Source organism: Oncorhynchus keta, chromosome 18, assembly GCF_023373465.1.
Source record: "Oncorhynchus keta strain PuntledgeMale-10-30-2019 chromosome 18, Oket_V2, whole genome shotgun sequence".
Lineage (NCBI taxonomy): Eukaryota > Metazoa > Chordata > Actinopteri > Salmoniformes > Salmonidae > Oncorhynchus > Oncorhynchus keta.
In genome coordinates this window covers 12620174-12646479 of record NC_068438.1, presented here as the reverse complement: position 1 = coordinate 12646479, position 26306 = coordinate 12620174, and the positions used below count along the sequence as shown (strand labels likewise).

At 43.3% G+C, this 26306-nt stretch overlaps 2 protein-coding genes across 2 annotated transcripts in view; both read right to left on the bottom strand.

The window, feature by feature from the left end:
- The window catches only part of LOC118396944 (gap junction delta-2 protein-like), a 29894-nt gene extending 22455 nt beyond the window's left edge, over nt 1–7439 (bottom strand). Inside the window, exon 1 of the mRNA XM_035791332.2 lies at nt 6149–7439. Within this exon, the coding sequence (XP_035647225.1) occupies nt 6149–6219 (71 nt within the window). The 5' untranslated portion in view covers nt 6220–7439. The remainder of the gene's footprint in view (nt 1–6148) is intronic.
- A 1805-nt stretch (nt 7440–9244) lies between these two features.
- Nucleotides 9245–26306, bottom strand: LOC118397283 (ribosome biogenesis protein NOP53-like). Its single transcript, XM_035791894.2, has 13 exons — nt 26157–26306; nt 25574–25874; nt 23186–23262; nt 22978–23074; nt 22272–22471; nt 22125–22180; nt 21875–21970; nt 12720–12821; nt 12452–12601; nt 12176–12351; nt 11770–11836; nt 10770–10846; nt 9245–10142 (listed from the first exon to the last, which is right to left on the bottom strand). Exons 2-13 carry the CDS (start codon nt 25777–25779, stop codon nt 10082–10084), a joined length of 1365 nt encoding a protein of 454 aa, XP_035647787.1. The 5' UTR covers nt 25780–25874; nt 26157–26306; the 3' UTR covers nt 9245–10081.

Below are 26306 nucleotides of genomic sequence, written 5' to 3'. Positions count from 1 at the left end.
TTGCGTTTATATTTTTGTTCAGTGTAGTTTTTGGTAAAAACATTTTTAAAGACTGTAAAATCACCAGGAATTCAGCAAAACAATAATAATTTAGGAAGTCTGTTCCCAATTATTCCCACAAATAAAATAAAAAGAGGTACGTGATCGTGTCTCAATGTAAGAGATATAAAGATTGTTATTTTCAAATACAATCTCGTTTTGGGCTTAGGTGTTGTCAATTTAAAGTGGAAAACGTTTTCTAATTATTTTCCAGGCCTACGACCATTCCCTCCGATCTAGTTGCCTACCCCTAATGTAAGGGGAAGAAGAGACTGTAAACACTCTAGGGGCCAATGTATCTGAAATGAGGACGGTAATAAATAGACCCGTGGGGGACTCCGCAAGGTATGGGCCCTCTAATACACACACACACACACACCGATGTGCTCTCTCAGTGCTCTCTCCCCTAAATAGCCATTACCTCACAGCTCCCTGACTCCAATACTCTCACCGGAGCTGAACACAGACCTGTGGAAGCCCTCACACTGATCCAACTGAACGATCAGTGGTTAAAAGAAGTCGGAGCTACATGGAGCCATGCTCCAGCAAAGGGACAATCATATTTTTATCCAAAATAACAGGTCCATCCAACTCTAAACAATCACTTTATCCAACTAAAAAAAAAGTATATTTATCCAACTCAAAAAAAAGTATATTTATCCAACTCAAAAAAGTATGTTTATCCAACTCAAAAAAATGATGTTTATCCAACTCAGAAAATGATGTTTATCCAACTCAGAAAATGATGTTTATCCAACTCAGAAAATTATGTTTATCCAACTCAAAAAATGATGTTTATCCAACTCAAATGACTGCACTGAAATGTGTTTAGATGACCTGTACTTTAGTATAAGCTATGTGTTTGTGTGTTTATACACTGATTCATGTCTACTATACACTGTAGATGTGTTTATGTGTTTATACACTGATTCATGTCTACTATACACTGTAGATGTGTTTATGTGTTTATACACTGATTCATGTCTACTATACACTGTAGATGTGTTTATGTGTTTATACACTGATTCATGTCTACTATACACTGTAGATGTGTTTATGTGTTTATACACTGATTCATGTCTACTATACACTGTAGATGTGTTTATGTGTTTATACACTGATTCATGTCTACTATACACTGTAGATGTGTTTATGTGTTTATACACTGATTCATGTCTACTATACACTGTAGATGTGTTTATACACTGATTCATGTCTACTATACACTGTAGATGTGTTTATGTGTTTATACACTGATTCATGTCTACTATACACTGTAGATGTGTTTGTGCATGTTTGGAGCACAGGGGGTCTAGTCCTCTTCCCCTTCATCATCGGTGACACAGATGCATATTGATTTCAGAGAGCCTGCTGAGAAACCATGCTGACTGACAGTACAGGAGAACATGGTACACACACACACACACAAACACACACACACACACACACACACAACAAAGACGCCCAATCTTTTGATCACACACATATGCTGCCCTTCTGACCCAAAGCTGCCCACGCAGCAAAAGCACACAAACAGTGTGTACTATATTATGCTATGTCTAATACCCAATGACATTGCCCTGAGGCAAGGCACAGAGAATGCCATGCCATTGAGGCTAGCTCCTCTACCAATAGTAAGTATGGTAGACCCTGTTTCTGGAAGCCATAGTTTGGTCTGGTTGTTTCAGCACTACTATGATTAATAAGTAACTACAACAAATCCATCAGGTAAGAATATCATACTGATTGGTGTCCAACCACATGGCTTCCACCAGGTTTAACCTGACAGGAGCATGGGTTCCCTCGCATGGGTTCCTCGCATGGGTTCCTCGCATGGGTTCCCTCACATGGGTTCCTCGCATGGGTTCCCTCGCATGGGTTCCCTCACATGGGTTCCTCGCACGGGTTCCCTCGCATGGGTTCCTCGCATGGGTTCCCTCACATGGGTTCCTCGCATGGGTTCCATTGCATGGGTTCCCTCGCATGGGTTCCTCGCATGGGTTCCCTCGCATGGGTTCCCTCACATGGGTTCCCTCACATGGGTTCCATTGCATGGGTTCCCTCGCACGGGTTCCCTGCATGTTCTATTTCCTACTCCTTTATCCAAGTCTAACGCAACTCAAAATAATAAGTTCATCAAATTGTATCTAATAATAATTTGATCTAACTCAAAACAATATGTTTTACCAACTCCTACTCCCCTTGTCAGTTGCTGTCTACAATGTTTTCCACCAACTGTACAAAGTGTTCATCAGTCATGAAGCTGGGTTATAGCCAAGACATTATGATCTCTGCCTGTTTTGAGGATCTTCCTTCCAACAATGGGTATCAGTGTCGAGATCAGAGGTTGGTTGTGGCCAGTGTTCAGTCATGCTCCCTCCCTCTCCAGCCTGCATATCAATGGAAGGAAGCCACTATCTGATCTCAGCCAGGAATTGTATTTATAATAATATGATAAATCATATGCACACACACACACACACACACACACACACACACACACACACACACACACACACACACACACACACACACACACACACACACACACACACACACACACACACACACACACACACACTCACACACACACACTGCGTTGGGAAAGGAATGTGGCATCTCTCCTGCAAATGTACACAAACACATCTGCGTGTGTTAATACTAATGCGATTAATGTGATTTGTGTTGAAAAGCAGCCAGTTTGTTTTCGTGTCGTCCCGAGGGAATGCACAGTGGCATCACCAGGGGGAATAAGGGAGCCATGATGCTTCCTTCCTTATTTTCTCGCACCAATGAAGAGCCCCAAACCACAGTAGAAGGACCAATCAGAGACTTGTGCTCAGGGGGATTCCCAGTTTGCACAATGTTTCTAAACAGCGATGATACCAAGGTCAGATGTCATGTCATGGAGAGCCATCGCTCTTTATGGCGGCTGAACAATAGTGAATATTAGAAAAAAGGGTTCCAAAGGGTTCTTAAGTTTTCCCTATAGGAGAACCCTTTCTGGTTCTAGGTCGAACCCTTTTGGGTTTCAAGTAGAACTCTTTGGAAAGGGCTCTACATGGAACCCAAAAAGGTTCTCCCTGGAACCAAAAGGGTATGTCTTAGAACCAAAAAGGGTTCTTCAAAGGGTTCTCCTATGGGGACAGGTGATGAACTATTTTAGGTTCTAGATAGCAATTTTCTTCTAAGAGTGTAGCAATGGATGAAAAGCAAACATGACCAAATGAGTCGGCTACGGAACAGTACAGACAATTGCTTTAACTCTAACTCCAATAAGCCCTCTTGCTGAAGTTCCTATTACTATCTTACGCTTTAATACAATTGTCAGAGAGAGAGAGAGAGAGAGAGAGAGAGAGAGAGAGAGAGAGAGAGAGAGAGAGAGAGAGAGAGAGATCATACACTGGTTCTGTAACCATATAAATATAACTACTAGAACAGACACTAGAATGGGGAAATCAGAACAATTACTTGAAAAGGGGATTACCTTTCTAGTAATTGTATTTCTATGACTGTAACCGGCCTCTGCAGACTAAAGCAATGGCGCCTGCCTCTGTCTGTTAGAGTGTGAATAACACTTTGCTCTCACTCCTTCTAGCGTGGGTGACTAATTCAGATGATCAGTGTGGATCATGAATGAGTAGGGGAAGCGTGATCATTCATAGCACTGCTACCAGATACAGGCTGACTGGTCTGTTTCCTAATGGAAGCACACATCTGGGGAAGCCAGGGGTCAGGCAGCCAGGGGTCAGGCACTACACATATTACACTCTAATTCTATAGTGCTAGTCCTGGAGGAACATTCATATAGACATAGCGATAAACACTGATTATGATAGTGTTATGTATGGGTTATGAATGTGTTATGAAGTCCTTATGTAGATACCCTTCAAACAATGTGTCACCCTATAATGAATGTGCTGAATAGCTGATAATGTAATTTATACACTCAAAGTATCTAATATTGTATGACAAATTATGGACCACCAGCTTTTGGGCCCAGTACTGTATTATGAAGTAGACTACAGTATATACTGTCTCTCTCTCTCTCTCTCTCTCTCTCTCTCTCTCTCTCTCTCTCTCTCTCTCTCTCTCTCTCTCTCTCTCTCTCTCTCTCTCTCTCTCTCTCTCTCTCTCTCTCTCGCTCTCTCGTTTCACTTTTAAGCCTCCACTACATTCGGACAACCAATGACATAAGACCCTCACAATTAATTTGTGATATAATTCAGAACACATATGTAATATAATGATATACTAACTCCCAATCTAGATATGAATGAGATGTGTCTTTACTCAGTAACAACATGTACATCCCAAATGACACCATATTCCCTTTATAGTATCCTACTTATGACTATGGTCCATAGGGCTCGGTTCAAAAGTAGTACACCGAATGTACAAAACATGAACTCTTTCCATGACATAGACTGGCCAGCTGAATCCAGGTGAAAGCTATGATCCCTTATTGATGTCCACTTCAAACAGTTTAGATGAGGGGGAGGAGACAGGTTAAAGCAGGCTTTTTAAGGTTTGAGACATGGATTGTGCATGTGTTCCATTCAGAGGGTGAATGGGGCAAGACAAAAGACACAAGTGCCTTTGAATGAGGTTTGTGTCAAGAACTGCAATGCTACTGGGTTTTTCACGATCAACATTTTTCCGTGTGTATCGAGAATGGTCCACCACCCAAAGGACATCCAGCCAACTTGACACAACTGTGGGATGCAATGGAGTCAACAATGGACCAGCATCCCTGTGGAACACTTTGGACACCTTGTAGAAACCATGCCCTGATGAATTGAGGCTGTTCCGAGGGCAAAAGGGGAAGGTGCAACTCAATATTAGGGAGATGTGGATAGGCAAGCCAAAGGAGAACACTTTCTACTGCAGTCTTGGAGCATTCATTTATCTTTATGCAGATGTCAGGGAGGACCAATGACCACACTGCCCATAATGAGGACACAACCAACCCTACAGCCTTCTGTAGTGACTTCCCAGAGGACTAGACACCATAGCAGAGGACTAGACACCATTTTCTGTTGCATGCAGCTCTGTGAAAACAAGCTCTCTGACGACTACCACACATAGAACATCACACTCTATCAAAGAGTAAGAGAAAGTGTGAGAGAGAAAGGAGCGAGAGTGTGTGTGTGTGTGTGTGTGTGTGTGTGTGTGTGTGTGTGTGTGTGTGTGTGTGTGTGTGTGTGTGTGTGTGTGTGTGTGTGTGTGTGTGTGTGTGTGTGTGTGTGTGTGTGTGTGTGTGTGTGTGTGTGTGTGTGTGTGTGTGTGCGTGTGTGCGTGTGTGTGTGTGTGTGTGTGTGTGTGTGTGTGTGTGTGTGTGTGAGGAAGAGAGAACGAGAGAGAGAGGAGAAAGTGAGAGGAATGGACTGGACGAAAGTCAAACGAGGTCTCTGCATCCTCGTGCTGTTCTAAACTCTGACAGCTGAAGCCCCTCTGACCAATGGCATCTCTCATCCCCCTCGTTCTCCCCCCTCCATTCCCACCCTCCCATCATCATCCCATCACTTTGTCGACAGGATTTAAACAAAGCCTCTCAGCTTCTGATCAGCCACTTTGGACAGGAAGCCACAGACTCAATCAGACCATATTTGCAACACATAGAGATGACACGCAGAGGGGAAGCTCCCTTGAGAGCCTCAAACTGACCATACAGAAGAGAATATCCTCGCAATAAGCCCCTTATCCAATACCTAGCATCATCCCCATCATAACCAATAGCGGATAGTGCCCTTTGCGGCCAACACCAGAGACATTGACTATCAATCTGCCCATTTAAAATGGTAATATAGTGTTTTATTTTCTTTTTGTTTTATTTTAATGTCATAGCCATTGTGTTTGCGATTGAGCCTTCGGAATGGAAACCTTTTGAATGTCATGTAATTTAACCTCTAGATCAGGCAAATTACAATCTGGACTTTGAAGCCAGTTCTACGCTGATTTTCATTCTTTCCCACTAACCAGGGACTGATAATGACCTGGGACACCAGGTGCGCGCAATTAAATATCAGGTAGAACAGAATCGGCAGTACTCTGGACCTGCAGGCTCAGATTTGAATACCTCTGCTCTAGATATCAGTATGCTGCTTACCTTCCGATCATGGTGGAATGCTGCTGGACGGCAGCCTCCAGAAGGCGCTCCAGGATGGTCCACTCCCCCATGATGGCCGTGGTTACTCCTCTGGGTACAGGAACCCCGCTGTTGGCCCTCACTCTGGGCTTTGAGGTGCCCTAGGCCCACGTGCGTCTACCCACCGGAGGGGAAGAGAGAGCGCTGCTGCTGGGTGGGACTGGGGGCCGAGGGCGTCCTCTATTACAGCTCACTGGGCCCCCTTAGCTGCCTGATGGACATCCCTGGACCTCCGCTGCGCTGACCTGAGATGACTGGACCGGTGCTTCTCTGTATGCCGCTGTGCAGACGCACACATACAAACTCTGTATCTGGTGGAAGAGTTGGTGTCCCTGTTTTCACTTGTTCTGTCCTCACGTGGATTCTCTCTCTTTGTGAACCTGCCCTCTAGGTGTACCTGGCCTCTCTACCTATCTCTGTCTCCAGCTGCCCTGCTTCTTTCACACAGACAAACACACACACACAGCTGCCCCTCCTCGCTACCACAACACACTCTCTCCCCAGCTGTCGTAATCCCTCAGCCACTGTGCTATGTCTGATAAAACACCACCCAACACAATGAAACCAAACTCACACACTCTAAATGCCCTGCCATGCACTGAGACTTACAGTGTGCAGGAACAGTGATCCATCACACCCAGTCTCACAAGCACACTCCTTCACGCTCACACACTCGCACTCGGTCCTCAACAGTCAAAGATCAGCGTCTGTCTTCTCTCTCCACTCCTCCCTCATCCTCCTCTTCCCTCCCTCCACTCTGTCTCTCCTCCGTCCTGTCTCTCTCTCCCTCCCTGTGGCTAGTCTTGTGCTTCTCTGCCTCTCTCTCCCTCTCTCCTCTCTCCTCTCTCCTCGTTGTGTTCACAACGTCAGCGGTGGAGTAGTGTAGCTCTCTCTCGTTTACTCTCTCGCTCTCCCCCTCTCACTCTGGCAGAGAGCGAGAGTGAATTTCTGCTTTGCTGGTGCTCATAAGGAAAGCTCCTCACTGGTTTCTCTCAGCGTGCTAGAGGAATGATAGCTCTTCTTCTTCTCCCTCCCTCTGCTGCTTCTCTGCCCTCATCTAGTTTCCCCTCACAGTTTGACACTGTCTCCACCTTCTCCACCGGCCCACTCCCTCTCTCACTCCCTCTCTCACTCTCTCTCTCTTACTCTCTCTCTCGCTCACTCTCTCTATCTCTCTCTCTCTCACTCCCTTTCTCTCCCTCTCTCTCTTACTCTCTCTCGCTCACTCTCTCTCACTCCCTTTCTCTTTCTCTTTCTCTTTCTCTTTCTCTTTCTCTCTCTCTCTCTCTCACTCTCTCACTCTCTCACTCTCTCGCTCTTTGCCTGCAGGCACCCGGCTCGTGCGTGTGTCCAGAAGATTAGAGAGAGGAATCATCACTCTGCTCATCCCTCCATCCTTCGCTCTGTTTATCCCCTCCTCTCTCTCATCTCTCAGTGTTCCACTCCAATTACAACACAACCGACACACAAACCATTTTCCTTTATCACTCTCATCCTGCCTTGCTTTTCCTCCATTCCTCCATTTTCCGCACCTACTGGCGTGACTGGTCTACCTTCCTTTCCCCTTTTCTACCTCTCCTCTCATCTCACCTTTTGTGTGTACACAGAGCGTTCACATTGACAACTGTGTTTATTGGCACTGGCATGGTGTTGGGGGATGTAGAAGACTGTCATGGTCACCTTCGCTGTTGTGGCCACCCTCAAATGCACAAACACTTGCTAAGTCTCTGGTGGAAATGCGAACATACAGATGACCCCTCTCTCTCTCTTTCTAACCACAGCCAAGGGAAGGAGAGAGCAGAGCAAGACTGAAGGCGTGTGTGTGTGTGTGCGTGTGTTGGAATTAAAGAGAGACAAGATTTAACAAAGAGATTTGACGTTTGAAGCAGCTTGCAGTTTCTATATTTGACATTTGTAGAAACGTGGAAAAAGTCTAATTCTGCAGTGACTTTGAACCTAGACCAGATGATGCTCTCTCTCTCTCTCTTCATGCATAACCCTTTCTAAGCAGGAAATTACATCACAATGGGAGTGGTAGTGCCCGAGGCCTTTACAAGGTGTATATACTAGTGTGTCTGTGTATCATCAGCTGGACACCAGCACAGACGCCGGACTGGGAGGACTCATGGAGAGCAGTCACAAGGATCCAGACCCTTATCCTCCCTGGTGAATACAGACGTGGGATCTGACTTGTAAGCTACTGTATGTACACAGTTCATATCACTCTGTTACCCATCCTCTCACATTCATAGGAGCATCCACTGTGAGGCTCAGGTGAAGATTAGAAATACCTCCCAAGAGAAAGGTCTTTGACATAGTCATGTCCTCAGCGAGTGAGTTATGGTCAGTATCAGTGCAGTCGGGAGGGGATGAGGTATTCCCACTCACCTTCACTATTCATGTGTCTTTGAGATAGGAGAAAGGACAGCTTGAAGACCGGTATATAGGACTATAGGTGAGGAGACTGATGGTTGCTGGCTCAGCACACCGATGTGCTCGGGGAGCCGTGAGACACACTGTAATGAAGTGATGCAGGTGAACAGTGAGAGCGTTCATAATGTGTGCTGCTCGACTCCACTCACGGCCCACTCACGGCGCACCACAGTCATCTACCTCATGCTAAGGCAATCTGGCTCCATCAACGGCTCGCACGTGAGGTGAGGGAGAATAGGAGAAAAACATGAAAACCATCGCTCTCAAACACACCTAAATCTGAACACTCAAAATGACTGACGGTCATGGTGAACCAAAATGAACACCAAGATGGCTGGTAGCATTGACAGAATAGATTAAACGAGAACATTATTGTCCATTGCATTGTGAAATAGAAATGTGCCTTTTTACTCCTATTGCTGTCAACGGCCATAACATAGTTAAGGTTTACTGTGGGCACAGTCTCAGAGCCATCAGTGTGTTGAGGGTAACTACACTGTGGGTAGGGGCAGGGTAATGTGGGCCCTGGATAGTGCCTGGCTGGCAGGCCCGAGGATTAGCGGTACGTTTGGTCACGTAGTGTAAATTAAATGGACTCGGTGTGAAAAAGGGGTTGACAAAATGTTTGAATGACTACCACTTTTAATTCATTTATTTATTTTTTGCATTTCAACCACATTGGCAGAATTGTGTAGACAAAAGTACAATAAAATAATTTAATCCCACTATGAAATACAATATATTTTGGGATTGGGATTGAATAGGCCAAAACAATTATATTGTTACCACAGGCATTTAAATAGCAGTCAGTAAAAACAATGTCAATAATGAACTTGTTTTAATGAAATCAAGTCAGATTATGGCAAATAAAGGGATTTTGTACACAATAACAGATGTAAGTGACAGAACGCACACAAGTCCAACTCTTGACACGTGGTTTTAAACGTTACTATGTCATTAATCGCTTTGCGTATTCACTCAGGCATCCACCCCTTCTAACGAGGGTATTAATATTGGTTTGATAAGAGCGAAAGACAAGATTACCAACTGGGAGGGAGACAGGAGAACACCCTTCTGAAGTCTAACGTTCTCAACTGATGTTGACAGATCCAGATGATTTAAATATCCTGCCAATGAACTCATTTGACCTCAAAATGCATGAGACTGAATCTGTATAACTGACTGAATCTGTATAACACTACCTGGGTTGGGCTGGTTTATGTTGTATATAGATGTGTGAAAATATCAAGGCCTGGCAAATGTTACAAGTTGTGGGGAATTCAACATTTTCCAACAGATTTAAAAAGGTGGCAAACCCATCAATGACAAAAAAAATGGGCCGAGTTGATTGACAATTGATGGGGAAAACAGTAGCTCTCTGGCTGAATGTCACTCAGTGGTGGGTGCCGCTGTGTTGTTCGTGATGTCAGTCTTGAACAGTTCCATAGGTTGGTTTGGTCTCTAGGTGATCTCCCTGAAGGCCCTCTTCTCAACATACTTCACCTTGTGTCTCCTCTTGAACCTGTGGGAGGAGGCGGGGCACACAATCAAACACTGTCCATTCTAAAGCACGTCAACGGCTTCACATCAAATCAAGGCTATATTCTCTTGTACAAGAAAAACAAAAGGAGACGTGGAGGGAAAGCAGCATAGCGTGTTGCCCTCAGTTCCCAGGAGGCTGTTTACACAACAGCTCCCCGAGTTCCATGATTGTCTTCACATTTCCAAGGAAATACTGTTATCGCGAGGATGGGATCATCACTGGACACAGTCAGGCTCAAGCTGACTGAACCAACAGAGGGGGTGCACTACAACACAGTTACCCAGCTAACATTGATAAACAACCAAAAATAACTACTGATTTTCTGGTTCATTAAGGAAGTCAAACATGTGTTTGAGTCAGATCATACCCATTTCAAGCTCAGCTTTCTAAAAAGTTATTTCACAATATTTAGGCAAGTTAACTGGCTAACGCATTGATCCTACATTGTAGTATAACTCTCTGGAAATAAACAAAAACAAATCTACAAAGTTCCACTAAGAAAGTTACAGACACACTAGGTATATGACATCACAGTTCAATATCCATTATAGGCAAATATATTTCTGACATGAGATGCTGTTTGTTTTTAAAGGGAGAATAACTTACTTGGCTCGTTCTCTGGGCTCAATCATGTTCCTCTTCTGCATACTCTTGAAGCGGTCCTTGAGGACACTGCCCTCTGGCTGCAGGACACATAATTACATGTGAAGGGAAACATGTTAGTAAACTCATATAGATGAGTGCTCTGATGAAGGACCTTGCGCCAAAACAGGGGTCAACGTGAGACGTTATTGAAGGGATTTACGTTGCTATCCTGAAACTTTTCAACATTTCAGTTCCACATACACTATCGTTCAAAAGTTTGCGGTCACTTTGAAATGTCCTTGTTTTTGAAACAAAAGCACATTTTTCGTCCATTAAAATAACAGTAAATTGATCAGAAATAGTTTAGACATTGTTAATGACTGTTATAGCTGGAAATGGCTGATTTTTTTAATGGAATATCTACATAGGCCCATTATCAATAACCATCACTCCTTTGTTCCAATGGCACGTTGTGTTAGCCTTTTAAAATGAGAAACTTTGATTAGCTAATTGGTTAGAAAACACTTTTGCAATGACGTTAGCACAGCTGAAAACTGTTGTTCTGATTAAATAAGCAATAAAACGGGCCTTCTTCAGACTAGTTGAGTATCTGGAGCATCAGCATTTGTGGGTTCGAATACAGGCTCAAAATGGCCAGAAACAAAGACCTTTCTTCGGAAACTCATCAGTTTATTCTTGTTCTGAGAATTTAAGGCTATTCCATGAGAGAAATTGCCAAGAAACTGAAGATCTGGGCCTCTGTACGCCTATGTAGATATTCCATTTAAAAAATAAAAGCAGTTTCAAGCTACAATAATAATTTACAACATTAAATGTCTACACTGTATTTCTGATCAATTTGATGTTATTTTAATGGACAAAAAAAGAAAAGGGCTTTTGTTTAAAAAACAAGGACTAAGTGACACCAAACTTTTGAACGTTAGTGTACATGGACATGAGTTCAAAGGTCAGCCGAGTATGATTGTATTGTAGAATGTGAGTGGGATACAGTCAGTCCTACCTTGAGTGTCCGCAGGGATCCAGGAATCTCATCACTTAGCTGGACCTCTAGATCCTGAGCCTGGAACCTGGGGAGATATGTGGGGGACAAGTTCAGACAGTATGGAGACAATAGACAAAACAGCAGCACAGACAACTCACACTTAGGGGATAAGAGCGTCTGCTAAATGACTTAAATGTAAATGTAATAGAAATAAGGCTAAATTATTTGGTTTGGAATGGGGTATAGGCTCTTCTGGAGCCCATTGTTACAGAAATGTCTAGGACTACTTACAGTTCATACTATGATGCAATTTACTTGATCTGCTTTGCAAAATGGGGGAACAGTTGCATCTCACTCTAGGTATAAAATTGTAATAAATAACCAAGATAGAAGATAACAGTGGCAGCCCTGTGGAGGTACTGACCTGAGTCTGCCAAGACGTCGAGGCATGGACTTCTCTGCCTCCTGGTTGGCCTTGCGCTGGGCCACCCTCTCTCTAGTCTGCTGCTCCCCCCTCTTCAGGGTCGCCTGGATGGAGCGCAGCTGGAAGAGCTGCTGCTTCTTGTCAGTGAACACCCTTGCTGCCTGCTTCTGTTGCGACTGCACAGCGAGAGAGACACTGTCGGTCAGATCCTAAGCTAGCACATGGAGGGGAAAGACTAGGGCACGTTAGTGGGGAAAAGACTGTGGTCTCGCGTACCTTTATCTTGTCGGCTCTCTCTCGCCTCCTTTCTTTCTCTGTCTTTTTCTCCTGCTGCAAGCCGCCACGAATAGAAACATCCTCTTCCTCCTCATCTTCATCTTCCTCCTCTTCCACTAGCCCTTCCACTAGCTCCTGGAAGACTGTCTCCTGCAGAAGAAACAGCGAGGAAGGTCAGGCAAAATTGAGCTGGACAGACCACATACAGGTCTGAATTGTGAAACGATGAACAGTTGAGTGGCGGGGGAGGGGTGTACTGATGTTGTACCTCAGTGGCGGTATCCTCTCGGTTGACAGCCAGCTGTCTCTCTATTCTCAGCTCCGCTCTCTCCCGCTTCACCTCCACCTCATGGGCCTCTAGTAACAAGGCCTGAGAGAAAGGTCAGCACTTCAATACATCAACCACAGCATTACTCAACATGAAAAGACAGATCCTCACACACACACCAAGCGAGCAGAAACATTGTTGAACGAACTAGAGGTCGACCGATTAATCGAAATGGCCGACTTCAAGGTTTCATAACAATCAGTAATCTGTTTTTTTTTTTACACCTTTATTTTAATTTTTTTCATTTCACCTTTATTTAACCAGGTAGGCTAGTTGAGAACAAGTTCTCATTTGCAACTGCATAGCAGTGTGAACAGACAACACAGAGTTACACATGGAGTAAACAATTAACAAGTCAATATATAACACAGTAGGAAAAAAAAAGGAAAAAAAAGGGGAGTCAATATACATTGTGTGCAAAAGGCATGAGGTAGGCGAATGATTACAATTTTGCAGATTAACACTGGAGTGATAAATGATCAGATGGTCATGTACAGGTAGAGAAATTGGTGCGCAAAAGAGCAGAACAGTAAATAAATAAACAGTATGGGGATGAGGTAGGTAAAAATGGGTGGGCTATTTACCGATAGACTATGTACAGCTGCAGCGATCGGTTAGCTGCTCAGATAGCAGATTTTTGAAGTTGGTGAGGGAGATAAAAGTCTCCAACTTCAGCGATTTTTGCAATTCATTCCAGTCACAGGCAGCAGAGAATTGGAACGAAAGGCGGCCAAATTAGGTGTTGGCTTTAGGGATGATCAGTGAGATACACCTGCTGGAGCGCGTGCTACGGATGGGTGTTGCCATCGTGACCAGTGACCTGAGATAAGGCGGAGCTTTACCTAGCATGGACTTGTAGATGACCTGGAGCCAGTGGGTCTGGCGACGAATATGTAGCGAGGGCCAGCCGACTAGAGCATACAAGTCGCAGTGGTGGGTGGTATAAGGTGCTTTAGTGACAAAACGGATGGCACTGTGATAAACTGCATCCAGTCTGCTGAGTAGAGTGTTGGAAGCAATTTTGTAGATGACATCGCCGAAGTCGAGGATCGGTAGGATAGTCAGTTTTACTCGGGTAAGTTTGGCGGCGTGAGTGAAGGAGGCTTTGTTGCGGAATAGAAAGCAGACTCTTGATTTGATTTTCGATTGGAGAGTTTACAGTCTAGCCAGACACCTAGGTACTTATAGATGTCCACATATTCAAGGTTGGAACCAGGGTGGTGATGCTGGTCAGGCGTGCGGGTGCAGGCAGCGAATGGTTGAAAAGCATGCATTTGGTTTTACTAGCGTTTAAGAGCAGTTGGAGGCCACGGAAGGAGTGTTGTATTATTATATATTATTGTATGGCATTGAAGCTCGTTTGGAGGTTAGATAGCACAGTGTCCAAGGACGGGCCGGAAGTATATAGAATGGTGTCGTCTGCGTAGAGGTGGATCAGGGAATCGCCCGCAGCAAGAGCAACATCATTGATATATACAGAAAAGAGTTGGCCTGAGGATTGAACCCTGTGGCACCCCCATAGAGACTGCCAGAGGACCGGACAGCATGCCCTCCGATTTGACACACTGAACTCTGTCTGCAAAGTAATTGGTGAACCAGGCAAGGCAGTCATCCGAAAAACCAAGGCTACTGAGTCTGCCGATAAGAATATGGTGATTGACCGAGTCGAAAGCCTTGGCAAGGTCGATGAAGACGGCTGCACAGTACTGTCTTTTATCGATGGCGGTTATGATATCGTTTAGTACCTTGAGCGTGGCTGAGGTGCACCCGTGACCGGCTCGGAAACCAGATTGCACAGCGGAGAAGGTACGGTGGGATTCGAGATGGTCAGTGACCTGTTTGTTGACTTGGCTTTTGAAGACCTGGATATAGGTCTGTAAGGATGGATATAGGTCTGTAACAGTTTGGGTCCAGGGTGTCTCCCCCTTTGAAGAGGGGGATGACTGCGGCAGCTTTCCAATCCTTGGGGATCTCAGACGATATGAAAGAGAGGTTGAACAGGCTGGTAATAGGGGTTGCGACAATGGCGGCGAATAGTTTCAGAAATAGAGGGTCCAGATTGTCAAACCCAGCTGATTTGTACAGGTCCAGGTTTTGCAGCTCTTTCAGAACATCTGCTATATGGATTTGGGTAAAGGAGAACCTGGAGAGGCTTGGGCGAGTAGCTGCGGGGGGGGCAGAGCTGTTGGCCGAGGTTGGAGTAGCCAGGCGGAAGGCATGGCCAGCCGTTGAGAAATGCTTGTTGAAGTTTTTGATAATCATGGATTTATCGGTGGTGACCGTGTTACCTAGCCTCAGTGCAGTGGGCAGCTGGGAGGAGGTGCTCTTGTTCTCCATGGACTTCACAGTGTCCCAGAACTTTTTGGAGTTGGAGCTACAGGATGCAAACTTCTGCCTGAAGAAGCTGGCCTTAGCATTCCTGACTGACTGCGTGTATTGGTTCCTGACTTCCCTGAACAGTTGCATATCGCAGGGACTATTCGATGCTATTGCAGTCCGCCACAGGATGTTTTTGTGCTGGTCGAGGGCAGTCAGGTCTGGAGTGAACCAAGGGCTATATCTGTTCTTAGTTCTGCATTTTTTGAACGTTGCATGCTTATCTAAAACGGTGAGGAAGTTACTTTTAAAGAATGACCAGGCATCTTCAACTGACAGGATGAGGTCAATGTCCTTCCAGGATACCCGGGCCACGTCGATTAGAAAAGCCTGCTCACAGAAGTGTCTTAGGGAGCGTTTGACAGTGATGAGGGGTGGTCGTTTGACTGCGGCTCCGTAGCGGATACAGGCAATGAGGCAGTGATCGCTGAGATCCTGGTTGAAGACATCGGAGGTGTATTTGGAGGGCCAGTTGGTCAGGATGACGTCTATGAGGGTGCCCTTGTTTACAGATTTAGGGTTGTACCTGGTGGGTTCCTTGATGATTTGTGTGAGATTGAGGGCATCTAGCTTAGATTGTAGGACTGCCGGGGTGTTAAGCATATCCCAGTTTAGGTCACCTAACAGAACAAACTCTCAAGCTAGATGGGGGGCGATCAATTCACAAATGGTGTCCAGGGCACAGCTGGGTGCTGAGGGGGGGGGGGGTCGGTAGCAGGCGGCAACAGTGAGAGACTTATTTCTGGAGAGAGTAATTTTCAAAATTAGTAGTTCGAACTGTTTGGGTATGGACCTGGAAAGTATGACATTACTTTGCAGGCTAACTCCTCCCCCTTTGGCAGTTCTATCTTGACAGAAGATGTTATAGTTGGGTATGGAAATCTCAGAATTTTTGGTGGCCATCCTGAGCCGGGATTCAGACACGGCAAGGACATCAGGGTTAGCAGAGTGTGCTAAAGCAGTGAGTAAAACAAACTTAGGTAGGAGGCTTCTGATGTTGACATGCATGAAACCAAGGCTTTTTCGATCACAGAAGTCAACAAATGAGGGTGCCTGGGGACATGCAGGGCCTGGGTTTACCTCCACATCACCCGCAGAACAGAGGAGGAGTAGTATGAGGGTGCAGCTAAATGCTATCAAAACTGGTCGCCTAGAGCGTTGGGGACAGAGAATAAAAGGAGCAGATTTCTGGGCATGGTAGAATATATTCAGGGCATAATGCGCAGACAGGGGTATGGTGGGGTGCGGGTACAGCGGAGGTAAGCCCAGGCCCTGGGTGATGATGAGAGAGGTTGTATCTCTGGACATGCTGGTTGTAATGGGTGAGGTCACTGCATGTGTGGGAGGTGGGACAAAGGAGGTATCAGGGGTATGAAGAGTGGAACTAGGGGCTCCATTGTAAACTAAAACAATGATAACTAACCTGAACAACAGTATACAAGGCATATTGACATTTGAGAGACATACAGCAAGGCATACAGTAATCACAGGTGTTGAATTGGGAGAGCTAGCTAAAACAGTAGGCGAGACAACAACAGCTAATCAGCTAGCACAACAACAGCAGGTAAAATGGCGTTGACTAGGCAGGGAGTGTCGGATTAACTACACACAGAGCCTGAGTGCGGCTGGGGCCGACAGATAAAACATAAACAAGCAGAATGGAGTACCGTGATTAAATTGACAGTCCAGCATGCATTAGCTATGTAGCCAAGTGATCAGTGTCCAGGGGGGCAGCGGTGGATGGGGCAGGGAAGCTGGACTGGCGAGTGTTATCCAGGTAAAAAAAAAACTGTCTGGCTGTGCAAAAGGTAAAAGCCGCTAGCAGTGGCTAACAATGACTAAATAGCTTGTAGCTAGTTAGCTGGTTAGCTTCTGGAGGTTCTTGAGTGTGTTCTAAGAATTAAAAATAATAGCGATTCCGTATCACATTGGGTGAGGCAGGTTACCGGAAGGTATAAACAAATTAAAAATCGAAAAGAAATAGAAAGTAAATATGGGTGTTTGGGACGCGGCGATTCAGACGGTTAGCAGGCCTGTGCTAACAAGCTAACAGTTAGTAGGCCAGGGCTAAACAAGGTAGCAGTTAGCGGACCGGGGATAAATAAGCTAGCAGTTAGCAGGCCGAATTAGCAAGCAAGGAGATAGCAAGGGCTAGAAAGTTAGCCTTTGGGGGACGTCGCGATGGGGTGAGTCTGTTTATTCCTCTTCATGCGGTGACATCGATAGACCGGTCGTGGGTCCGGATATTGTAGCCCAGGAGTATGCTTCGGTGGTAGCACAGGAGCTCTGGCCGGGCAAGCTTCAAGCTAAGTGGGTGGAAACGCTAGCCAGGAGTAATCATCCGGGGTTGCGGTTAGCTAGATAGCTAGTTGTGAAGAATCCAGCTGAAAATGTTCCGTTTGCGGTGGGAATCCGGTGATAAAAAAGAATAGGTCCGTTATGCTCTGGTTAGAGTCGCGTTGTTCGAACTGGCGAGAGCTTTCCGAGCTAAAGGTTAGCTGATGACCGGTTAGCTGAAGACCGCTAGCAATGGTTTGCTGACTGATAGCTGGTAGCTAGCTGGCTAGCTTCAGTTGAGGGGTTCCGGATCCAAAGTAGATATAAATACTTTAGAAAAAAATAGCTACATTGTGCGAGGCGGGTTGCAGGAGAGTATTTAGAAGTTGAAGTTTAGCAAAATATTTTAAGATATGCGAAGAAATGTTTTTAAATTAAAAAACGATATATACAAGGGACACGACACGACGTCCGACTGCTACGCCATCTTGGATTTAACTAGGCAAGTCAGTTAAGAACACATTCTTATTTTCAATGACGGCCTAGGAACGGTGGGTTAACAGCCCTGTTCAGGGGCATAACGACAGATTTTTTTATCTTGTCAGCTCGGGGATTCGTTTTTGCAACCTTCCGGTTACTAGTCCAACGCTCTAACAACCTGTCTTATATTGCATTCCACGAGGAGCCTGCATGGCAGGCTGACTACCTGTTACACGAGGTAAGTCAAGGTAAGGTGCTAGCTAGCATTAAACCTATCTTGTAAAAAAACATCTTAACATAATAACTAGTTAACTAGCCTGCTACTCAGGACTAGAAGCTAGGACATGCATATAATTGGTAGATTTGGATAGAAAACATTAAAGTTTCCAAAACTGTTAAAATAAAGTCTGAGTATAACAAAACTGAAATGGCAGGTGAAAACCTGAGGAAAATCCATCCAGGAAGTGCTATTATTTTGAAATGGGTGTTTTTCCATTGAAAGCCTATCTACCATTTAAAGGGATAGGACCCAGATTCCATTCCCTATGGCTTCCACTAGCTGTGAACATTCTTTAGACATTGTGTCAGGCCTTATTCTGAAAAATGAGGGAGAATGAGCAGTTTCAATGAGAGGCCAGTGGAATTTCCCCAACTTATTTGGTGCGCAATCCCGAGAGCACGCCTTCCTTGTTTTTCTTTTATATTGACGACGCTATTGTCTGGTTGAAATAGTATCGATTATTTAGACTAAAAACAACCTGAGGATTGATTATAAACATCGTTTGCCATGTTTCTACGAACTTTCTGGATACTATTTGGAATTTTCGTCTGTCTCTTGTGACCGCATTTGAGCCATTGGATTACTGAACAAAACATGCCAACAAAATTTCAGTTTTTGGATATAAAGAGTGACTATCGAACAAAACTAACATTTATGTAACTGGGAGTATTGTGAGTGCAACCATACGAAGACCAAAGGTAAGTGATTCATTTTATTGCTATTTCTGACTTTCGTGACTAATCTACCTGGCTGCAACTGTTTGTAATGTTTTGTGTGCTGAGCGCTGTCCTCAGATAATCGCATGGTTTGCCTTCGCCGTAAAGCCTTTTTAACAACAAGTTAAGCTTTATTTTGATGTATTGCACTTGTGATTTCATGTAAGTTAAATATTTATAGTAATTTAATTTGAATTTGGCGCTCTGCACATTCCCTGGAAGTTGTCGAGGTGGGACGCTAGCGTCCACGGATCCATAGGAAGTTCATTTCTCATCGAATCACAGCCTACTTTGCCAAACAGTGGATGATTTAATAAGCGCATTCGGGAAAAAAGCACCTTTTCTAAAACTGTTTGAACATAACAGTCTGAGTATAACAGAATTCATATGGCATGGCAGGCGAAAACCTGAAAACAATCCAACCAGGAAGTGGGACATTGAGGTTTGTAGTTTTTCAAAGCTTGGCCTACCGAATACACATTGAGATATGGATGAGGTTGCACTTCCTAGGGCTTCCACTAGATGTCCACGGCCTTTAGAAATTGGTTTGAGGATTCTACTATAAAGGAGGGGCTCAGGAGACCTATTCGAGTCAGTGGTCTGGCAGAGAGCCTTAGTCTCTTGATGCGCGCTCTCGACAGAGTTACTTCTCGTTCCAGTGCTTTTCCGAAGACAAAGGAATTCTCCGGTTGGAACATTATTGATTATTGATGGTCCTTCTGTGGCTCAGTTGGTAGAGCATGGCGCTTGTAACGCCAGGATAGTGGGTTCGATTCCCGGGACCACCCATACGTAGAATGTATGCACACATGACTGTAAGTCGCTTTGGATAAAAGCGTCAGCTAAATGGCATATATTATATATTATTAAACATCCTAAAGATTGATTCCATACATCGTTTGACATGTTTCTAAAGGACTGTAACGGAACTTTGAGTTTTTGTCTGGACGAAATGCTCGCGCCTCATGAAGATGGATTACTGGGCTAAACACGTTAGCAACATGTAGCTATTTGGACATCGATGATGGAACAAATCAGTCATTTATTGTCGAACTGGGATTCCTGGGAGTGCCTTCTGATGAAGATCAAAAGGTAAGTGAATATTTATGGTATTGTTTCTAACTTTGTTGATTCCAAAATGGCGGATAACCCTCTGGCTGTTTTGGGTTCTGAGCGCCGTTCTCAGATTATGCTTTATGAAGTTTTTTTTTAATCTGACACAGCAGTTGTATTAAGGAGAAGTCTCTTTAACTCTGAATAACACATATTTTATCAATGTTTATTATGAGTATTTCAGCAAAATCACCAGATGTTTTGGAATCAAAACATTGCTGCACGTAAGACGCCAATGTAAAATGAGATTTTTGTATATAAATATGCACAAAACATGGTGTAACATGATGTCCTATGAGTTTCATCTGATGAAGATCAAAGGTTAGTGATTCATTTGATCTATATTTCTGCTTTTTGTGACTCCCATCTTTGGCTGGAAAAATGGCTGTGTTTTTCGACTTGGCTATGACCTAACAGTCATGTGTTGTGCTTTAGCTGTAAAGCATTTTTTAAATCTGACAAGATGTGTAGATTAACAAGATGTTTATCTTTCATTTGCTGTATTGGACTTGATGTGCGAAAGTTACATATTTCTAAAACATATTTTTGAATTTCGCGCGCTGCCTTTTCGGCAGAATGTTGTCGAGGGGTTAAAATCAATACACACGTATATATTTGTAAACCTGCATAATTAGTTAATATTGGCTGCTTAACATGAATTTCTTATAACGGAAATTGTGTCACTTCTCTTGCGTGCCGTGCAAGCAGTCAGGGTATATGCAGCAGTTTGGGACACCTAGCTCGTTGCGAACTGTGTGAAGTCCATTTATTCCTAACAAAGACCGTAATTAATTTGCCAGAATTGTACATAATTATGACATAACATTTTGGGGGTGTACAATGTAACAGCAATATTTAGACTTAGGGATGCCATCCGTTAGATAAAATACGGAACGGTTCTGTATCTCACTGAAAGAATAAACGTTTTGCGAAATGATCGTTTCCGGATTCTACCATATTAATGACCTAAGGTTCATATCTCTGTGTGTTGTTATGTTATATAATTAAGTCTATGATTTGATAGAGCAGTCTGACTGAGTGATGGTAGGCAGCAGCAGGCTCGTAAGCATTCATTCAAACAGCACTTTCGTGTGTTTGCCAGCAGCTCTTCGCTGTGCTTCAAGCATTGAGCTGTTATTGACTTCAAGCCCATCAACTCCCGAGATTAGGCTGGTTTAACCGATGTGAAATGGCTAGCTAGTTAGCAAGGTACGCGCTAATAGCGTTTCAAACGTCACTCGCTCTGAGACTTGGAGTAGTTGTTCCCCTTGCTCTGCAAGGGCCGCGGCTTTTGTGGAGCAATGGGTAACGATGCTTCGAGGGTGGCTGTTGTCGATGTGTTCCTGGTTCGAGCCCAGGTAGGGGCGAGGAGAGGGACGGAAGCTATACTGTTTCCCTGGCAATACTAAAGTGTCTATAAGAACTTCCAATAGTAATATTGAAGACTCATGTTAAAAGGAACCACCAGCTTTCATATGTTCTCATGTTCTAAGCAAGGAACTTAAACGTTAGCTTTCTTACATGGCACATATTGCACTTTTACTTTCTTCTCCAACACTGTTTTTGCATTACTTAAACAAAAAAATTGAACATGTTTCATAATTTATTTGAGGCTAAATTGATTATATTGATTTATTATATTAAGTTAAAATAAGTGTTCATTCAGTATTGTTGTAATTGTCATTATTACAAATAAATACATTTTAAAAATTGATCATCTGACTAATCGTATCGGCTTTTTTTGGTCCTCCAATAATTGGTATCGGTATTGAAAATTCAATCAGTCGACCTCTAGAACGAACCAGGATTGAAGGTTTGTGTTTTAATCACTGTTGTTAAGTGTAGTAAGTTACCTGATGGGAGAAGAAGTCTGGGTTGTAGGAGCCTCCGGGGGCTATGACTTCCACTGCCGGGAGAACAGAGGGCTTTGAGTTGAGCTTCTCTGGTCGCTAAGAGTGAACAAGACCGTGTTAAAAACCTCATGGTCAGACAGTAAATATACAAACGCTCCCATTTGCCTAAGTATCCCTCTTCACTATGCAGCACATACAATACTGAGAAACTATAAACTTTCAGGCAGAGACAATGCAGTATTCTTCTCACCTTCACACGCTTCTTCCCTGTTTGCTCAAGGTAGTAAGGATCAGCTGTCTCTTTGGCTGCAATATGTAGAAAAGATGGTCACAAACACAGACAAAACTCCAGGATTTATTTCAAAATAATTTAGCATTTTTGAATAGTCAAACTTACCATCACCTCCCCACAGATCATAATAGGGTCTGTCTGGGAAGTTGTTGGCCGCCGTTTTTGATTTTGACGCTGTAATTGCCGGTCTGCGGTTCAAGAGCCGTTTCTGTCTCCGTGGTAACACACCCATGGCCGCCAATTTCTCTGCATTCTCTGCAATGCGGCGGAGTTTCTTTGCATTCGGTTGCTGGTGGGCCAAAATACTAGGGGAGAGAGGGAACTGAATTTTAAGTAGTGTCCCCAAGAAAAGGAAGAATTCAGTGCACAATCACAGTTTATTATGAGAATGAGGAATAAACTAACCTAAGTACACTTGTGTACTTTCAAAATATAGCCTTGCTGCATGGCTTCAGTTTATAACGTGGAGGCATATCTGGGTCGTATTAGTTTGTGCAAACAGTAGGAAAACCTTTCTCAACAGAAAACAAAAGTAAGTTCAGGTAGTCCCTCTGAGTTTCCGTTTCATTTCTAGTACATACGACCCCGGAGAGGGGAAGCAGAACAGCATGTTGCCCTCAGTTCCCAGAAGACTGTTCACACAACAGCTCCCTGAGTTCCATGATTGTCTTCACATTCCATAGGAAATACTGTGAGCGCAAGGATGGGTTCATCACTGGACATTGTGCCATGCACAACTTGACTGACCCATCTCCAGGTAAGGGGCAGGATGCCGGGGGTGAGAGGGCCATGTTCAGGGTCAGAAACTCACTCTTTAGGTGGAGGGACGAGGGAGTCATGCTGCAGGATTAGGTCTATCCTCAAGGGCCGCGACTTTGACTTCTTCCCCTTCTTTCCCTCTTGGACTTCTGGCATCCGACACAGAAAACACTAACATCAGTGATTTGACACTCTAAACATTTACAAAACTGAAGCAGAAAATGTATATTGTATTTATTATAAACAGTGGTATCATTTACCTGGCTGGACATATTTTCTCTGCTCTCCAATGTCCACAAAGAACAGGCTATCATCTGGCTTCTCAGATATCAGTCCTCTGTCGAAAAAAAAAGAAGAGGTTTAGACAAGTAAATGAATAACTTCATATTTTGAAGCAAATAACATGTGGGTATACAGCATGTGTTAAACTGTAAATAAGAGCATAAATGTTAGCTAGCTAAGTACATAAAAGCAGCCGAATCATAAATGAGTAAACCGGTCAAGAAACAATTCAGTTTAGGTGTATTGCTCAAGTTTGGGTGCTTATAGCCTGTGGTGTAAACTACTTAAGTAAAAATACTTTAAAGTACTACTTAAGTAGTTTTTCCGGGTATCTGTACTTTACTATTTATATTTTTGCCAACTTTTACTTTACTACATTCCTTAAGAACTTCTCTAGGGTAGGGGCACTATTTTCACCTCCGGATGAAAAGCGTGCCCAAAGTAAACTCTGCCTGCTACTCGGGCACAGAAGCTAGGATATGCATAAAATTAGTAGATTTTGATAGAAAACACTGAAGTTTCTAAAACGGTTTGAATTATGTCTGTGAGCATAACAGAACTCATATGCCAGGCAAAAACCTGAGGAAAAAAATCAAACCAGGAAGTGGGAAATCTGAAGTTTGTAGTTTTTCAAGTCATTGCCTATTGAATATACAGTGTCTGTGGGGTTATATTGCACTTCATAAGACTTCCACTAGATGTCACCAGTCTTTAGAACCTTGTTTGAGGCTTCTACTATGAAGGGGGAAAGAGAGCTGTTTCAACCAGGTGTCTGGCATGAGCTGATCATGCGTGTGCCCATGAGTGCAACCTGCGTTGCACTGCATTTCAAAAGACAAAATAATTCTCCGGTTGGAACATTATTGAAGATTTATGTTAAAAACAGCCTAAAGATCGATTCTATACATCGTTTGACATGTTTCTACGAACTGTAACAGAACTTTTTGACTTTTCTTCTGGACCTAGTGCTTGCGCCATATGAATTTGGATTACTGGGCTAAACGCGAGAACAAAAATGAGGTATTTGGACTTTATTGAACAAAAACAAACATTTGTGGAACTGGGATTGCATTCTGATGAAGATCAAAGGTAAGTGAATGTTTATAATGCTATTTCTGACTGCTGTTGACTCCAACATGGCGGGTTTCTGTATGGCTTGTTTTTGTGCCTGAGCGCTGTACTCAGATTATTGCATGGTGTGCTTTTTCCGAAATCTGACACAGCGGTTGCATTAAGGAGAAGTGGATCTAAAATGACATGCATAACTTGTTTCTTTTAACAATGTTTATTATGAGTATTTCTGTAAATTGATGTGGCTCTCTGCAAAATCACTGGATGTTTTGGAACTACTGAACATAACACGCCAATGTAAACTGAGATTTTTGGATATAAATATGAACTTTATCTAACAAAACATACATGTATTGTGTAACAAAGTTCTATGAGTGTCATCTGACGAAGAAAGTCAAAGGTTAGTGACTAATTTTCTCTTTCTGCTTTTTGTGACTATTCTCTTTGGCTGGAAAAATTGCTTTTTTTCTGTGACTAAATTTAGCTGGATTTACAAGTTTCTTTAAAATTGTGTAAAATACTTGTATGTTTGAGGAAATTTAATTATGGGATTTCTGTTTTGAATTTGGCACCCTGCAATTTCACTGGCTGTGGGCGAGGTGGGCCGCTACAGTCCCACATATCCCAGAGAAAAAATAAAATGTACTTTTTACTCCATACATTTTTCCCTGAAACCCAAAGGTACCCCTTACATTTTGACAGGAACGTGTCCAATTCACACTTACCAAGAGAACATCCCTGGTCATCCCTGCTGCATCTGATCTGGCACTCACTAAACACAAACGCTTAGTTTGTAAATGGTGTGTCCCCCCAAAAAATATGCCGTCTGGTTTGCTTAATCTAAGGCATTTGAAATGTATACTTCTACTTTTCATACTTAAGTACATTTTAGCAATCCCATTTACTTTTGATACTAAGTATATTTAAAACCAAATACTTTCGGACTTTTACTCAAGTGGTATTTTACTGGGTGACTTTACACCACTGATTATAGCTAGGAATGCATGTCGGAAATTGTAAAAAAATATATATATAAAAAAAAATAGCATAGCTAGCTAGAATAAACAACCCAACGTGTATATTAGCATTGCTAGCTAGCAAAGTGGTGTTTCCATTTTTTCCAAGTGGACTTAAATTTATTGACATGCAAAACTAGCTAGCGTAATCAGTGGTTTGATAATGTCGCAATACCTGCTAAATAATCGTTTATTGGTACAGTAAGTAATACACCTAGCTAGATAGCAACTGTAGCTAGCTAGAATGCAAGCAGGTATTGGCTAACACATGCTGCTCACCCTGTAGCCCTTTCCTGAAGTCTCACGTCATCCAAAAACTCTTCAACATCTTGAATATCACTGTGTTTGTTCCAATTTTTTTTCTTATTTTTATTCACACGCTTTCTCTGGCCACTGTTCAAGTCATCTGAACCGGCCGACGATTTAAAAGACATGAATCCTGGCTGCGCTGCTGCCACGCGTTTCAGTCTCTTGACCGCCGCCATGCTGGATCATCTGGGAGACGATGCGATGACGTCTGTTCTTCCTCTGTTGAGGTTCAGCACAAATTGGTGGGCCCCTATGTCCACCTTGAGGAGGACTTGTGTAAAAATAAAACACCCCTGGAAATAAGATATTTGTAGGCCCCAAATGTATACATTGATAATACATGTTTTTTGCTAGGTCATTTAATACTTTTGTGATTTAAACGTGTATATAATACAATTTATACTAAAGCAATGTTTGTCACAATACACAAACATTCCAAGAAGTGTAATCTGATAATCTAAATTGTTTGAATTCTTATATGAAGAACTACAGGTAACAGAAATCCTGTAATTGCTAATTTTGCAGTTATAGCCATTTTGTCTCGCGCACTCACGTGGAATCATCTGAGTCCATAAAACACTTTCAATAATTGTCATCCATTTGTCATACATTTAAATGGTCAATATCTGCCAATACAGTAAACAGACGTTTCACCAACATATCATTATGGAGTATATCACGCTTTTAAGATGATTGATAATTG